The sequence below is a fragment of the Homalodisca vitripennis genome, chromosome 2 (assembly GCF_021130785.1).
Source record: "Homalodisca vitripennis isolate AUS2020 chromosome 2, UT_GWSS_2.1, whole genome shotgun sequence".
NCBI classification, from domain to species: Eukaryota; Metazoa; Arthropoda; class Insecta; order Hemiptera; family Cicadellidae; genus Homalodisca; species Homalodisca vitripennis.
Window position 1 is genome coordinate 189,592,323 of NC_060208.1, and position 18,274 is coordinate 189,610,596.

The 18,274-nt window shown below is 33.5% G+C and overlaps 1 protein-coding gene across 1 annotated transcript; it reads right to left on the reverse strand.

The window, feature by feature from the left end:
* Positions 1-1,139: 1,139 nt before the first annotated feature.
* On the reverse strand, positions 1,140-16,030 carry LOC124355204 (defensin-like). The gene is made up of 5 exons (XM_046806216.1): positions 15,838-16,030; positions 13,320-13,358; positions 13,014-13,040; positions 2,086-2,127; positions 1,140-1,402 (listed from the first exon to the last, which is right to left on the reverse strand). The coding sequence occupies exons 1-5, from the start codon at positions 15,932-15,934 to the stop codon at positions 1,242-1,244; spliced, it is 366 nt and encodes a 121-aa protein (XP_046662172.1). The 5' UTR covers positions 15,935-16,030; the 3' UTR covers positions 1,140-1,241.
* Between the last annotated feature and the right edge of the window lie 2,244 nt (positions 16,031-18,274).

Here is an 18,274-nt window from a genome sequence, read left to right on the forward strand (position 1 = left end):
TTGCGATGGCAGCAATTGCATTGAAACTAACCTCTGAAAGAGAAAGGTGTGGCCTGGATATAAAAGTTTCCTTGTAATGTAACCTTGAAACACATAGTTTTATCAACATCAATGTTACTGGCAGTGGAAAGCAAGATGTTAACTTTAAGTTAGTTTATGGACTATGATCCAAAGGTAAAGGTTTGTCTTTTGGCAAAGTGTTTTACGTCATATTGGATTTACCTTACACACTTCATAACTTTCTTTCACTCTTACAACAAGATGTAGAATATTGTGGACAAAACAACATGAAACGTACCATTGAGGAAGCGATCATAGCTACCAATAAGTGGAATATTCCGAAACTTATATTAAAAGAAAGAGGCCACAAATCTCTTGGTGAGTGTACCTTTTAAAAGTTTTAGATGTCTCATTGATGTCAAATTACAGCAAAGTTTGCTCTGGAACAAAAGATAAAATTCCAAAACAACTGTACCCGGAATTAAACGAGTTCCATTGGTAGCATGGAGGTTGAAGGAGCTTGGAGGGTTTTCACAAATGAGTTATGCCCACGTAATCGCTGAACCGATCGGGGTTCACTCCTATCTTAGGGTAAAGTGGAAGTAACTAATGGAAACTCATCACTCCTAAATCAATGTTAATTGATATTTTTTTTAATTCTTAAAAAATTTTAAATTCTTAAATCTTAAAACTTCAAAAAATGTATGACATGATTTGATACCAATGTACAATGACAGTTTTGCTATAGGTCACTTTGGATGCTCACTCTCCTCTGTTCCTAAAGCATACTATATTGGGACCTTAGGTGCTGCAATGGTAGAGTTACTAATTCATGTTACTATAATTTCATATTAGTTTCATGTGCGTCTTAATATTATATAGTAGTAACTTTTATCAGTGGTTTTCTAATAAAAAGTAAAAATCGAATTCTAATAACAGTTAGTTTTTTTTTAAACATTAAGGTACCGAACTGACATTGATATCAGAAAAAACAAATGGCGATTCTTGTATAGTTCTGCACGAATCAATTGGCATTGAACCACAAACTGAGGAATATAAAATAATTTAACACCTTTATTGTGATAAAGTATTATTGTTTAAAGAAGTAATTTTGTATTGAGAAAAGATTAAAAACAAAATTTTACTAAATAATTTTTAATTGAAAACCATCAGTCATTGACGTCAATCCACTTAACAAAAGTCACATCGAAGCTGATAAGTGGAAGAGTGAACCGCTATCATCACTTGCGGCAGCTGCAGACGCCATTAATGCACCTGCCACCTCGGAACTTCTTCCTGCGTAGAAGGCAGTGTGCGGCACAGGCAGAGTGGTTCACAGAGAAGCCTTTGAAGGAGAAACTGAGAAGATCACAGGTTACACGTGGTAAATTGACACCCTCATCTGTAACAGATTAGATAAAACAGACAATGTATTGAAATCTTTACACGGAACTGAAGAATGCAGGACTAAACACTCATTTTCCCTTCTGAGCTGACTAATCTGAGCTTTTGGCTTACTCATCCCGACTCGCTTCTCTCGAGCTATGGAATATTTTACTCATTTTCGACTGAGTCTTTCTGGGTCTGTGAATCAACAAAAATAACGTTTGCACAGAAAAAAGTCGTTACAATACATTTGTTACATTTTTGTACTAGATATAGTGTAAAACTCGATTAAAAATCTTTATTTGATGAGCCTTAAGAATTACTAGATTTAATAAAATTAATAATCCAGTTATATACACATTTTAGAACATATTTTTAGCAATTTATAAAATTAATCGTTTGACCTAGAAACTATATCATTTGCTTAGTAATAAATGAGTTTAAAATTTTGAGGTTTTACATAGAAACAGAGGTTTTATATACAGAATATAATGAGGTTATTGCTTAGCAGTTACAATATACGAGTACGTAAATGTATTATACGAGTATTACACTAAAATATTACATTACACTAATAAAACATTATTCTGTGAGTTTGTTTTACAAAAATGTAAAATTTGGGAATTAAAACACTCACGCACATTAAATATTTCTCTAAGAATTTTAAATTAGATTGTTAAGGAGTTCAAAATACCTTACCATCGGAGTCTTGTTCCTCAGAAGAGACTTCAGAAGGTGTAGCTGTGAAGAGGACAACACCAAGCAGCAGGCAAGACCCAAGGACACAGAGAAATGCATTATAGTGACAGGATACATGTATTAATGTATTGTATCACTCAGATACAATTTTCCTGATCTGAAGAGTAGTTGGTTCACTACGTCCATACAATATACATTATTATACAACCAGGATACTCTTATTAAAAATCACAATTAAAAAAAAATGTGTCTTTTGCTTGTGATTTAATAAAATACATTTCCAATTCATTTACTTCATAAAACTTCAATTTGTTTTTGATTTACTGCTATCCTTTTTGGTTTAAGATTTAAATTAGTTTCAGTGATACACTATTTTAGCTAATTATTGAGTGGGCCAATTTGGTTAATTCTTTTTTAAATAAATATATGTTAATTCCGAGGAAGATTCTTACAAAGAGGAAAATAGTCCGCATAAACGTTAAAAGCATGTTTAAATTTATTTTGTTCTGTTATAAATTGGCCTCAAACTGGACTCTTATCTTAAAATGGGGGTTTTAATGTCGTTAAAAAATACTGTGTAATTTTCTTACACAGTATTAAGTTTAAACATTTATTTTCTTCAAGTTTTAGGCGAATAAAAATATCCATCTTTACCTGACCATAAGCTCTTTGCTCTATCAAATAACGTGTAGGCCACTCCTTCTTTGACAGACTTTTGATCTGAACGATGGCAGATGTCCAGAAAAAAAACGTGTTTCCTTGATAAGCAAATAGTATTTTTTACTATAATTATAACTGTTACCCCACGTTTATTTGTTTTTTACAATACAAATTTTTGTATGTTCCGAATTTAAAATTGCTATTATACATTTCTAGTACAATCTGAATGAGACTATGAATATATTTGAATGTATGAGAAACTATATAACTATTTTGAATCACTTTTAAAAATGTGGTTTAAAAACTCTATTTTGTTAATTTAATTATTTTCTGCTTTTTAGTCTTGTGTTTATATAATTTATACATCTATCAAAAAAAATAATATTAATAATAGTTATTTTATTGAAATTAAAAAAATAACACACAAATTTAGCGTTATACAAGTTTTATTTACTTCTGTATTTACAGATTCAATAGAGTAACACATTCAACTTCCTAGGAGCTAATGTAAACATTTAAAATACATTTTAAGGATACAACTCTAGATTTCATAATCTAGACAACTCCTTATCTATCTTTTACATAAGCAGAAAATAGCTACGTAACCAAGCAACTGAATAGAAACTACGCTATTGTAAGAGTTAAAAACCGAAGACATACAGTATGCTAATACACATATGAGTATGTACATGTTGTAAAATACCTACAACCCTGTTTCATTAGTACAAAGCGAGTAATAGATTAGTAGATTCTTTTATAACACCGTGATCATAAAAAGTAGCCGTGCCATCAGAGCTATCCAGGTTGAGTAAACAGTTACTGACTACTTCTCATGTTTCTGTGAACCCACTGTTTTTACTAAATTGTATATCCTTGTATGTTTCATTTAGACTTAGCTCCTGAATTATTCTGAAACATTTTCTAATCTTTTTTGAATGATTTCGACTTGTCTACAAAATGTGAAAAAAAAACATTCTGGTCATAGGGTTTGGACTAACAAGTTCGTGTACCAACCGGTAATATTACAGGATTAAGCTCATAATTTTTAGCTTGACTTATCCAAATTGGATTAGTGCAATTATCCAATACTATATAATACAAGAATTACAGTGTGGGAAACGTTTGTTATTTTTCAGATAATGGCAGATCTACGAGTACCTGAATGGCTGACTGCTGATTTTCTCAAATCCTGTCTTCAATCAGACAAGAGGATCGCGAAGAGCTCGTCATCACAAGTCACACATTCGAACCCAGCTGTACCGCCAGGAAACAATTACGGCAGTAACACGTTGAGAGCGATTGTGAATTTACAAGACACCAAATAACGATTCCTCAGAATATTCAGTGTCACTGATCATCAAATCACCAATGGACGACTTTGTAAACACGTATGGTGAATTCGTCAATGATTATACGACAAAGAACCTATGTACTATAATCAATTTATTAGCGAGACTTATAAAATATCTAAGCATAGTATTGTACCTAAACATTACAGCTCACCGAATCCACTCTGCGTCGTCTTGGAAGACCTGAAAGCATCAGATTATACTATGGTTGATAGACACAACCTTCTAGATCTCAACCACTGCCAGTTGTACGCCAAGTATTCAGCCAAACTACACGCCCTCTCGATAGCAGTTTACAAGAAGCATCCTAAAAATAATTCAATCCATAGTGACGCGTAGTCCTGAGTTTACTGAGGAGGCTCTTAAATTGCATATAAGGGTTGTGCTGAGCTGTTTTCAGTGCATGGCTGCTTTCCTAGAAGACAAGCCTAGCTATAAACAGTGGTTGAGCGTTATAAATGAGTTAACTGACCTCACGTTGCAGGAGCTACTTGTGAACGACATGGAGGCGTCACTGCAGCCGATAAAGGCGTTTGACACAGAGAGATCCTTGGTACACCAACATCATGTTCAAATACAACGATTGTGGGCAAGTTGTAGATGCCAAACTCCTGGACTTTCAATATGCAGAATTTACATCTCCGGTGAAGGAAATTAATCACGTTTGTGTGGGTGAGTAGTAACCCAGAAGTCCGAAACTCCGGAATCAACGATTTGTGTATGCTGTATTGTGATTCTTTGAACAAGCACCTTGAAGAGTTCGGTTGGTAGGAAAAACTGTCCGTAGAAGACATGAAAGCAGATATAAAGGCGCTGAGCTTTCATGTGCTAATGGCTGTCTGTGTGATGCTTCCGCTTTTCTTTGCTGACGAAAGGGACGAATTCAATGTCTTCACAGCACTCGATGATTTGAATGTGCCCATAAGAGAAAGTGCTAGGTATACATTATTTCAGAGTAATTCATTTAAAAAGTACTGCCCATTTATTTTTGATGAAATGGAAAAAGAGGGAGTATTAGATCACATTCGAGAAAAACCTTGAACTGTTACGACTACAAAATAATAAAAACAACTCAGAATGAAGTGTCCTAAAAGTACATATTCTTGCTAATTACAGTTCTCACTTTATATTTGTGATAATGTACTCATTTAGGACCCGTTATTTGATTTTTAGCAACAGAAATAATTATTGTTGTTTCAAAGAAATTTCGCTCACGGCAGACTGTGTTATTTTTATGTTTTACTACAGCATTCGTGAACGCAATCAAAACAGAATAAATATAAATCCCGAAAGTTTCCATACTTATTAATTTATGTTATAATTGTTCTTTTGATATTGCCAGTGTTATATTTTAAAGGATTATCCGAAGCTTTCAGTACAAATAAATTATGCATACGTGGCTACAAAATGAGACAAACTGCCAAAACAACGCTCAGGAAAAACGTAAAAATATAACCACGTCTTGATTCACCACAAAATTTAAAATTGGGCACATCTTTACTCCAGAACCACAATAGTTATCCTTATATATTATCCTTATTAAAACAAAAAAATTATACTAACCATAATAAATTAATTCAGAATTATTTTTAATATATAAATTAGTACTGAAAAATGTTAGATCTTTTAACACTGACAATAATGTATACTGCACACAAATAAACCCAAGACGTTCATGTATAAATCCTGTGTATGCGTTAGGATAAACAATTTTTATAAACATGCTAAATAACACTTGTTTATACTTGGTGTGTCATAAATATGTTAATAAGTTACAGAATCACTTAAAAGCAAACAGTTCGCTAAAAAATATTATTTTAAAATTATTTATTCATTTATGTTAGATCATTCTTTTGATGAACACACTATTTACGTCTGACTTGTATTTTATGGTGACTTACCAACAGAGGATAAAAGCGAGAACAAAACATTTCAATTTGCCCAACACTAGGACCATGATGTCCAACCAAGACCTTACCAAGTTGCGCGTCATTAAAAAATGGTTTAATTAACTTGTGTGTTAGACTTTACACCTTTTTATGTGTTTCTATCTAAATACATGTAATGTTTTGCTTTTGTGACAAAGTCTTTTTTTATAATACCCTATATAGGTCTACCTTATATTACTGGAACTTGAAGGGGAAAATGTTGGAGCTAACCTACTTGTATACGATATTAGCTCTCTTAACCGAAGTTACATTACTTTAACAAATCAGACTCAATCACTGAAAGAAAGATTTTCTCACTGAAATGTAAGGTAAGTTCGGCTACAAACACGAATCATGGTACAATGTGTATATTGGGATGATATGACAAGAGAAACCTTAAAAACCATTTTTTTTTTTTTTTTTTTTTTTTTTTTTTTTGTGGATGGATTTTCTTTGGTGCCAACCGTAAAATATGAGTGACACATTTTCTAATTGGAATAAAAATGTATACTGTACATCGGAATTGAAATATTTTAGGATACATTATTTGAAGTATTTACATTCCAGAAAAATAACTACCTACCAATCCTAAAAAAGGTATTTTAAAACTTATTTTAGAGATTTGTTTAAAACGTATACTGTACATCGGAATTGAAATATTTGAGCATAAATTATTTGAAGTATTTACATTCCAGAAAAAATAAATACCAATCCTAAAAAGGTATTTTAAACTTATTTTAGAGATTTTGGTAATATTATTAGTATTTCTAATTGGTATTTTGTTCATGATTTCTGCAGCGAAATTTCAATGAACAACTGATATTTACACAGGGGCAGGAATAACAGAAAGCGTGAGCAATTTCGAAAAGAAAAAATATGGTATTTAACTGCGCCAACTTTCATATATTACGCAAGTTTTTTTTAGTCTTGGGTCAAACTTCGTGGAATATGGGAGCGCAAGTAAGCTCACAATTATTGCTAGCTGAGCGGGTATGATGTCTCGTTTTCGCGGTTAAAAGAGCACAGTGAAGAAAGTAAACCCTTTTGGGCTGAAGAAATACTATTGTATGGATACAAATGGCTATTGTATTGAACGATGACTCACTTGACGGAAGAAGTGAACTGTGGTGTATGGTCAGGAGGAATGTACCTCAGCTATTGTATTGCGAGATAACTCACTTCCAAGAAACTCCAACTAATCATATCTTCAACTATAACAGACACTCACTTTAGAAATTTAACATTTTTATATTTTGTCTGATAACAAAATTGCCCACATTCCGTACTAAATTTTTTATATTTTTTTACATTTTGTCTATTTAGTGAAATTAATTTAACTTTAAAATTTTAGAATTTAACATACATACTCATTTCAGCCCCAAAAGCGATTGCACTTAAACTTTTATTTTTTCTGAATTACGGGAATATTTAAGTAGTGACACATTTAGCAATGAAAAGAGTGATAACACTATTTAACAAATGAAAGAGGCAGTTGATCATTTATATTTATATATATTACAGAGAAATAATATGGAAGTCTTAATTCAAATTTATTTTATTTAAATGAAATATAAAACTTAAGAATAAATTGAACTTTTAGTGGTATATACAAACAATAAAAATTGAATTTCTAAGGATATCAAAGAAGATAAAAATATATGACATACTCGCACATCCCTCCTCCATACTCTGAATCATGTCATGAAATGAAATATGCGTAGAGATGCGATGTAGGCCAAGTCGAGTTTTTAATTATAGAGAGCGCATTGGCAATTTTGACTAGTAAACATGGTAGAACTTAATTGTCATCTCTAGTGTAGCTTAAATATTTAAATATGTATATTAAATATTTAAATGCTCATGGATTTGCCGTATACATACAAAAATAAAGCTTTGTTCAGAGTTGATCTCTGCCATCCTTTTCACATGGTAAACAAATAATAGTTACTTCAAAAAGTAGATTTATAGGTCCAGTAATGATGTACCAAGTTTTATTGCTTTACCTGTAATCGTTCGGGAGTTACCGTGCTAGTGCGGGACTTTTTTACACTCTGTATATTTACATGCTCATGGATTTGCCGCTTAAATAGCAAAATAAAGCTTCATTCGGAGTTGCACTAACATACAACACACAGTTTACAATATAAATTAATAATGTATTGAACTCTGAGGAAGCTTATCCGTTCCTCATGGCGTATCATGCAAAGTAATTTAAAGTATTATAAAAATTGCAACAGATAAACGTGTATAACAATTTGGCAAATTGGATTATCACAAGAGTTAAGTTAATTATTTGTTGTTCAATGTTTCCCTGATTTAAATAATTGGCTGATTGACAATCTGCGGTGTGATAACTTTGAGATTACACACACATAGCATAATTTAGGCGTCGAGATTATGAAAAGTTAGAAATTCTACTACATTCACCATGGAGCAACCACGTAATAGTTCGGTTCATAAACGTCTATCAACGACCCACCTGTGTCGTGGGGTAGAACTGTTTCTTGTCATGCTCATTGTTTTATATGGTTCTTTCGAAGTGTACCGTGCCTGTCAAAGAGTTAGACTTGTGTCTGAACAGTGTCAACCTGAAGAACATTGCTATGCTTCAACGGTAAACAACTCTGCGAGCCTAGCAAACAGCGTCCGAGAAGCTGAAGGATGTGCTCTGGGAACATTCCGGTTGGATGAAGGACATGTCCGGGGATGCCCTTGCCGAACTATAAATGTAACGTGTGTTACCAAATGTTGTCCAATCGGGCAAGAAGTCATTTCATTACACAATCTGACATGCTCAGTTACTGCTCCTGTTGCTGCCAATGTTACTGATTGGTCACCACCTCACTTACTTCGGCCAGTGTACTACAAACTGAAAACACACCAAAACGTAGACAACTTCACGGTCAAGGAATCAGGCCGCGTAGGGTTCTTTTACTATGACAAATGTAATATAAACATGATGGACTCTACTTATAAATCATTTGAAAACACATATATAGTTGAGGACGGAACCATTCTAACACATGATCTCTACTATCTTGATATTTACGACTACTGTATAGAGTTGGTGGAAGGAAAATATATGATATTCAGTAGAGAATCGGATAGTATAAGCAAGATAGATTACAATAGTCCAGAAAAGGCTAAGTTCTCTGCATTTAATTGTGTATTTTTCATATTTGGTTTGGGTATAATATTTGCAATTGGTATGGACAAAAGGCGACTCCTGTTCGGCAATCTCCGAGAAAGGCTGATGTTTAACTGGCTAACAGCTGAGCTGTTTCTTTATTTATCTATTCTCGTGGTGAATTGTGGTGTAGGTCACCTACAACGTTACTACATACGCTTCAGTTTTTTAGCAGTTTTGTCGTGGTTATCAGTTATGAATATAAATCTGTGGCTGGCTTTCAGTCAACCTTTACGACCAATCCGAAGAGGGAAGTTGAAGCCTCACTGGGGACAATACATAATTTACTCTCTGTTCGGTTGGGGAGTCCCTTTGCTCTTCTGTATTCTGACAGCCACTGTGAAAGTCGCCCCTGAAATTGGACTGCCTTATGCTCCCTTGTTAGAAGGAATCGATTCTTGTCCAAAATACAGTTTGAAGACAGACGCCTGTTTTTTCAATCTAAGTAGAACTATAAAACTGTTCTTCTATATTCCTGATAGTATTTTGATTCTACTAAATATCTTGATGACCCCCTCAATGCTGTTTCACATGAGACTACACTTCCAAGACTCCAAGAACATAACTTCCTCGGAATCGTCTCAAAGACATGCACAGTCCAGTCGCAGGAGTTTCTACGTATACTTGGTAATTATATGGACAATGGGAATCGATTGGATAGTTATACGGATGTTCCAGTTCGACGAAGCGGTCTCCTTTTTAAGCAAGGACGTTAAAATGTTGGTTTCGGTAGTTTTTATACGCCTTATATGTATGCGTGGTGATTATAACGATTACTATAAGGGTTGAAGGAGAGGATAACGTTTTAAAAGTTTGGAGATACCTACTTAAATGTTTGAATTAAATAACAACAGTTATTTTCTTAATACCCTTGTGTTTAAAAATGAGAGACATGCAGCCACCAAGGACCTCACTTGACTTCACTTTCCTTTAATTGTTTCCAACTCAGGTGCATGTAAGTACTAAAAAGTAATCCTATATATGAAACATATTTATAAATACGGAGTATCTTGGAGTCACCCTGGATAGGACACTGACCTATAAGGGACATCTGTAGAATATGACCGTGAAACTGCGAAGTCGGAACCACATCCTCCACGAGCTATGTGGTACCACTTGGAACTCTACCGCTGGGACATTACGAACCTCAGTACTTGGACCAGTGTACTCAACTGCAAGTAAGGCGCACCGATCTGGCTCAGACAACACCCAGAAAGTGGACGTACAACGGAACGAGACCACAAGGATAATCAGAGGAACGCTAAGATCGGCCCTGCCGACTGGCTACCAATATAGAGCCATATACCTCCTCCAGATCTCAGGCGCAAAGCAGCTCTTTTCCGTGAATATGAACCCATGCAAGGCAACCCTCGCTTACCTATACACTAGGATGCGGATATATCATGCAGAAACAGACTACGATCCAGAAGACCAAATCATAAGATCTGCTCAAGAACTGCTCATATCACAGTTCGACTCCGTGGGCTCCCGGGAGCGCAAATGGACGAATAACCACCCACCTCAATGTAGGAGTCTTCCCTGCATTAGGATGAAACCACTCCCCTTCGACCAGCCCCGTAACTAACCGACATATGCGTGGACTCACTACACAGGTGGGACAGAAAACAATCTACACGGTGTAATTGCGGAGCAGAAAAGCAAACCATACAACACATGTTGATGGAATGTCTGAGAATGGCATAGATGGGGGCAATTTTTATGGCTGCTGCAACAGAAACTGCAGTTCGTTACGTGCCTACTTGAATATACAGGTAATGTTTCTGAAAAGAACTAATCTGTAACCGGGTTATACACTGTTATACTTAAACTTGTATGTATTTTGTATTGTGTGCAGCCATATGATAAATGAGTAAATTTGCAATTATTGATCTACTTTAAAATCTCTTTGCCTGTTTTACTAAGCCTAACGTAAACTATTCCACCCATATTGTAGGCTATTACTATTAGGGAGTAATTATTTTTATTGAAATATAAAGCATAATGGTATTTACGACAAAATACATAATATTAAAATATATATTTAGTGATATTAAATTAAATAGAAAATTATAAACATAATTTAGTTTGTTTTGAGTAGACCTTTAAACACTATGAACAATAAACTATATAAAGACCTAAAAAGAGTTCTTTGCTTATGGGACATTAAACATAATAGGACTACAATAGGGGAACATGCTTATAATAAAATATAACTTTGTGATTCATGTTTTTTGTGTCATATATGTTTTTGTAAAATGGTGCCATCTTTAATAAATTTATAGTATCGGTTATGAATACATTTTCGTTTCTCTAGTTTTAAATAATTTGTTACTTTTAGCTCCTCGATTTTATTACTAATATTTTGATTCATTTTTGTTTTTGGTTTATTTAAAATTATATTATGTTATTTTTTGTTCATTATTTATAATAAAAACACAAATTTAGTGACTAAAGGAACAAAGAGGGACACTGACATTTAAATTCGTTTCCATAATATTCTGAAAAATAAGCATTAACAACCTTAACTAACTTCAATTCGTACTTATGTAATTGTTATCATTCATTAAAAAACATGTGATTGAAACAGCTCGAAAATAGATGATTAAGTGGTAAAATTAGGCTACAAAAAATTATTTCACTAAAACCCGTTCAGACAGTTGGTAAAATACTCAAAACATATGTTTCTTTCAACCCATTCAAGTCTTTATATTAGTTTTCTCTACAGTCTTCCAACGATAATAATAGTAGTAGTCCAAAATAGGCCAAAAGTAAAGAGAGAATTCAGAGATAAAACGTTGCTGACTGTGGATTGACAGAAAGGCCGAGTTGGGGAACTCCTTCCGACGGAAACGTAGACAGGCGACATTTGAAAAACTCGAATTTGTTTTTCAGAAATAATCTAGCGTTAAAAAGTGTGAATTACCAAAGCATAAAGTCGTTTTAGTCACAACCTCAATTGGTTTCGTCATAATAGCAACAAAGTTTTGGGCTGATACAGAACAGTTACTCACGAAGTTCGCATGGAAACTACATGCATCCAGTCATTTGATTGATGGAACAAACGATATATTTATGGGACTGAGATGAATTCTGCTGCTTTGCTTCGAAATAGACAGATTTCAGAAGAAGTTAAGAAGATTTCAAAAATTATTACGAAGGTTACTCCAGGAAGACTTCGCTAGAATATGTAAACAGGATATTTCAAATACGATACTTCTCACATCAGATCCTTTAATAATAAGTTACACAACCAATACAAATATTGAACATATCTAAAGAAGATGTTTGAAATGATTATTCATGATGGTGTACCCATAGCTGACACAAACAATTAAAAAAAAAAAAAACAGATGAAAATCCAAACAGAATAATCCAAACTCTCAGTTCATATGAATCGGATGACTAGCATGTAAGTAAATTCCGGATATTATAAATAGTCTACTGTTAAATATTATTAACGATGACCAATTTGATTATTTATTAAAACAAGATTTTTAGTTGTTTCTTTATTCATAAGAAAAAAATTAACAATTATATAACTGTATAAATTGTTATTTATGGATATATGCCGACTTTGAGGGGTTTTGGTGTGCCTACAGGGGCTAATAAAAAATGCGACTGGTTGTTATTTCAGGATTTGCATGTGTGGGGTTATTTGTGGTTCGAATGAATATCTCCAACGCTTATATAGGAAACACACTCACCCAGCAACTAAGAGATCCGGGTTCGAGTCTCGGTGGAGCAAGTACTTTTTGTGATAAAATGTTTATTGAAGTTATACATATATATTTGGAAAAAACTTACCAATATCATGTTCCTCAGATAGTGCAGCTGTGATGAGTACAGCACCAGACAGCAACAAAGATAGACGGAAACAGAGAAATACTTGACAGTGAAAGTATACATGATTTTTAATATATTATATCATAAACACACGCACATTATTATATGCTTATAACGTATGGTATATAACATATGTATATAACATATGGTAAGTTTTTAAACATGTACAAATAGTAACGTAAAAACTAATAACTAATAAAAACTAATATTTATTAATCTTTTCTTAGAATTTAAAAGTGGATTGATATGGAGTTAGCAAAATCTTACCAACGTCTTGTTCTTCAGGAGAGAATTCAGGTAGTGCAGCTGTGATGAGTATAGCACCAAACAGCAGACAAAGATAGACGGAAACAGAGAAATTAATGACGGTGGCAGTATATATATATATATATATATATATATATATATGTATGTATATATATTTATATAACTTACATTTACATATTATATAATTATACTGTGTTATACTAAGAGTTTTCATAAAATGTATACGGTAAATATTAATAACATTTTTTAAGAATTTATAAGTGGGTCGATGTAGATTGTAGAGTTAGCAAAAGCTCAATAACGTCTTATTACTACGTGAAAGAAACTTTTTAAAACTATTTGGAACATATTTTGAAAAAGTGCTAATAGTGTTTAAAATTATTTTATTTCGCTGGTAGCCTAAGAAAATAATTTTAAACAATTTTATAACTTTATAATACGGTTTGTTTCTTTTATTCTCATTTGAAAATGATTTTATAACTCATTTTAAAAGGTGAGTTAAAAAACAAAATAACATTTTGTTTTGTTTGATATTCTTATTTAGTTCTTTCTGCGTGTTTAAAAAAGAGCAAGGCGGATAAAGATAAAAAAGTATATCTTTTAAATTGTTTAAGATTGTGTGTTCAGAATTTCGAATCATTTTGAGCAATCTACCGCGCATGCGCTGCACCTCTTGTTACAAAAGTACTTCTACAACGTTACTACTGTGTGATAATTTGTTTTGGTTTTCCATCAGTGCTTTGGAGACATAGTTGAGTATCCAGAAAAGATTGCTTGTTGTCTCAAAAAAAAAAAGTGTAGGCTTACTTTAATCGCGTCTTCCCGAAAGTTGGGTTTTAAAACACAAATGACCCATTGCTTCAGAAACTATACAAGATATCTTGACAAAACATTTACCACATGTTAACTACACTTAGGTGATACTGTGAATCCTCATTTATACTTCAATATATTAAAAATCTTTTATTTATTTCTCAAAAATATATTTTTTTATTTTATTTACAAAAAGAAATAATTTATTTCAATCCAAACAAACATAACTAAAGACCAGTAGTATCACAAAGACATATATAACAGATGGGGAAACTCTTCATTCAGAACTTTAGCTTTAACAGCTGCTGAGATAACAGGTCACAAACATAGACATTTTTAACATGGGCGAGATAGGAGCGTTTAACTTACCTTTAAGTTATTTTAAAACAATTGATTTGTCATATTAAAATTTTGTCTTATTTTAAATAAGTTCTAGTTTCCAAATGATTTTGTTTCTTATTTTTAAGTAATTTAAAAACAGTTTTTAAACCTTTAAAACGCTTCGAAAGAGATTTTAATTAGTTTTGAAATACTTTTCCATCAGTGTAGATTCTTTTACTTGATTTGAAAAATTTGTTTATAACTCATTTTAAAGTAACAGCAAAATATGTTGTAGACATCTTAAAATAATTGTGCCTTCTTATTTTAAAATAATTGTCAACGCCTTTTGAAAGAGATTTAAAATAATTTTCCCACCAGTATAGTTAGAACTTAAATTATTTTTAAATTCGGTGGTGAAGGAGCTCAAAGCGAAATATTTGCATTGTCAGCTTCTTCCTCATTGACTTTTTTGAACCTCTTCAGACGGACATTGACTCCAGAGTCCAGGAGTCAAGCCTGTGACAGCGTCATATATCAGAAGCTGCACTAAGCGAAAGTTGAAATGGAGCTGCTGAATCCAACACTCGTATTAAATCAACCCTTCCCACTCTACGTGTTGTGTAGAAAACTGTTGCTATGTGTTGCGTAGAAAACTGTTTCTTAACCATGATTTGAGATCGTGACTAAAACATTTTAGTGCACTCAGTTGTGCACCTGATGAGGCAACAGGATCACCTTTATCTAGATTACATTTTTGTACTTTGGGTGTCTCTGATGTCAAAAAGATGCAGAGTTCACTTTGAGCTTCTTCGTTACCGACTTTTTTTATCCCTTCAGACGGACATTGATTCCTGATTCTAGGAATCTAGTCTTAGACGACGTCAGATTTCAGCTTAAGTCGGCCATGTCCACAAATAGTTTTACCAATGAATACTGAACAATTAATTGGTTTTACCATTCGCAAGTTTGGTTTTATTAATTTCAATTTCCAATTTCCTTAATCGGCTTACCGTTCTCTTATGAACATGGCCTTGAACACATTAAAACTTTTTAACTTCAAAATCTGGTGCTTACAATAGAACCTGATTAGTCTATAATAAACCGTTTCTTACTAAAATAATGCAATTAATTGTATGAAGGAGAAGTTAGTTTGGCGCAATTGGCTGTACATAATTACAAACATGCGTGTACATAATTTCATGAAAAGTCTATAACTCCGTTTCTACTGGATATCTTTTGAGTTTAGATTGTCGAATTAATCAGGTAGAATGGCTTCATAAATATGATTAGTACAAAAATTATTATTAGTATATTGTAAACTTACTCCCCTAAACGTTTTAAAAAATTAAAAAGTAGAGCAATGTAGAGTCAACAAAATGCTTACCGACTTGTTGCTCTTCGACGGTCAATTCGGAAGGCGCTGCTGTGACGAGTCCAACGCCCAACAGCAGGCAAAGACAGACAGACACAGAGAATTGCATGATCGGTCAACAGCTACAGTTGATTGTACAGGGCACAAGTTGATCGGCTGATTGTAGAGGACACTGACTATATAGACTAGTCATAATTAGTACAGAGTGCACACATTTGTTAAATATTATATAATTAAAAAATATTTGCTCATTTGATAAAAATTGTTTCTAGCAACAAACCCGTTTTAATTGAGATTATTAACGCTCCAGACAACATTTTTACGAACCTCGCAAACTGATATACAGGGTGTAAAAAAGTCCTGCGCTGGCTTGGTAACTCCCGAACAATTACAGGTAAAGCAATAAAACTTGGTACATCGTTACTTCACCTTTATATCTACTTTTTTAAGTAACTACCATTTTTTGTTATATCAAAGAGATGGCCCGCAAGGAGTCAGAAGAAGATCTTAAATGAGAGTATAGGTCGAGTAGTCAAACATCAAATTAAAGGTCTTTATTAGTAGAGTATAGTAGAGAATTTATAGCATGACCGGTGACTTCGAGATGCGCCGTAGGCAAAGACGGAACTAAAGTGGTGGGGGGTGGAGCTTCTCAGTCTGTTGCCGTATTCAGCCTTGTGAACTTCGGTCTCCAGTCTTCTATACGTGCCGCCCTAAAAACATTCGCTTGTGCCAATTCACGAGTTGTAATACAATTTGTGAATTAATTGCGTTGTGCTCATTACGTTTTAAGTAAAGAGTTTGAGATGGATCATAATGTAAAAAGTAAAATTGGAGGTAGAAAGGTTATACACGGCCAAGCAAGAGAAGTGCTTCCCATTTTATGAAACGGGAAGCAGAAACCAACACACTTATAAATTTGAAGGAAGTTCAACAGCGTGTCGTAGAGGCAACTGGAATTTCTGGAAGTACGCTGAGACAAATTTTGAAGGAGGAAAAAAATAAGTCCAATTGGCAATTCTTTTAGTACGCCTAACAAAGTAAGAAAACGCAAACATACTAAAAGTAATATGGACAATTTTGATTTGGGTGTAGTTCGAAGAACAATAAATAATTTTCATCGACAACGGGGTTTTGTTATGTTAACTATTGCGTGTGGATCTTTGGCGTTATTGTTATTTTAAGTATTCATCATTAAATTAACTTGATACAAGTTGGTAGATAAAACTGAGTTTTTTCTTATTCTACTGTGTATATTGACAAATTAGTTTAACCAGTTTTATATTAATTTTTAATTTAGCAGCTAGGCTATGTCAGTTGAAAATTTTGTAGTGTATAATTGTATCTACTATCGTAAATCCTGAAGCTTACACGGTTAGTATATGATAAATTGAATTTTAATGGCTAACAAAGCGTAACAATTACAATTCTGAACTGTTGTCGTCGTTGGAGATCAAGAATAATATAAATTCCTACCCTTTCCCAATTTATGAGAACCCTTTCTTACCACCAGGTATCTCTACTGCGAACTTATTAAGAAGGGTGAGCTATGAACAACAGCAGCAGCAGGGTGAATTTCGGCAGAACATAGTCATTGTTAAGATCACGTACATCCGGTCCCAATATTTCCAACATTTCCTGTATTGAATTCCCCATCATAAAAGTCCGTCGCCGTAACTTCAAAAAAGTCTAGAAATGTTCAAATATTCTCAAGGTCTCCTATACTAAATTGCTCATCATAAAAGACCACCGTGGTAAGAACATAAGGGTCTAGAAATGTTGGCAAACATTACAATATTCGGCTCCCGCCACCACTATGAGCCGAGAGCCGAAAACTCTCAGTAGGGTTAGTAGCACCGTATTCACTCCCCTACTTTAGATTGTGCCCCCACGCGCTCAACTCCTCCACTCCTCACGCGCATCCCACCGGTCATGCTATAACTTCCCTAGAGTACAATGCCACAAATCCGACCTCAAAGGGTTCACTCTTTAAAAAAATACTGTGGTTTAAAGTTCGAAACATTAATTACAATATAGGTCCTGTTCTAGATGTTTTAATATTCTTGTCTTGGCTCAAGTTTTGAAAGTTAAACTTAGCAAATGATTACGTGTATTAAGAAATAGCTTTTCTTCAAGATCTGAATGTTTCAGCTAAAACCCTTTTTAGCCTATATACAATTATTTCTTACACGATTTGTCTAGCAAACAGTAAAAATTGGGAAACAAGTTAAAGTAATACAATCTTAGTTATATTTCTTAAACAAATGTGTACAATCCATCTATACTACATGATGTTTAATATTAAACAGCAAATGTATTGCGATGAGATCCTCGACTTACCTTCTAGAGAATAGAATTGTGAGTAAATGGATTACTCATTGAAGAGTATTTATAAGGAAAAGAAGGAATGGAAACACGTGACATCATTCATAAAATCTTACTTAGTGAA

Bases quoted from the DNA above. Each gene is read 5' to 3' on its own strand.
- LOC124355204 (XM_046806216.1), bottom strand. From the start codon at position 15,934: ATGCAATTCTCTGTGTCTGTCTGTCTTTGCCTGCTGTTGGGCGTTGGA. The intron at 13,359-15,837 runs GTAAGCATTTTG...TACTCATCACAG, and splicing joins CGTCGAAGAGCAACAAGTCG to CTGCACTACCTGAATTCTCT. The intron at 13,041-13,319 runs GTAAGATTTTGC...TACTCATCACAG, and splicing joins TCCTGAAGAACAAGACGTTG to CTGCACTATCTGAGGAACAT.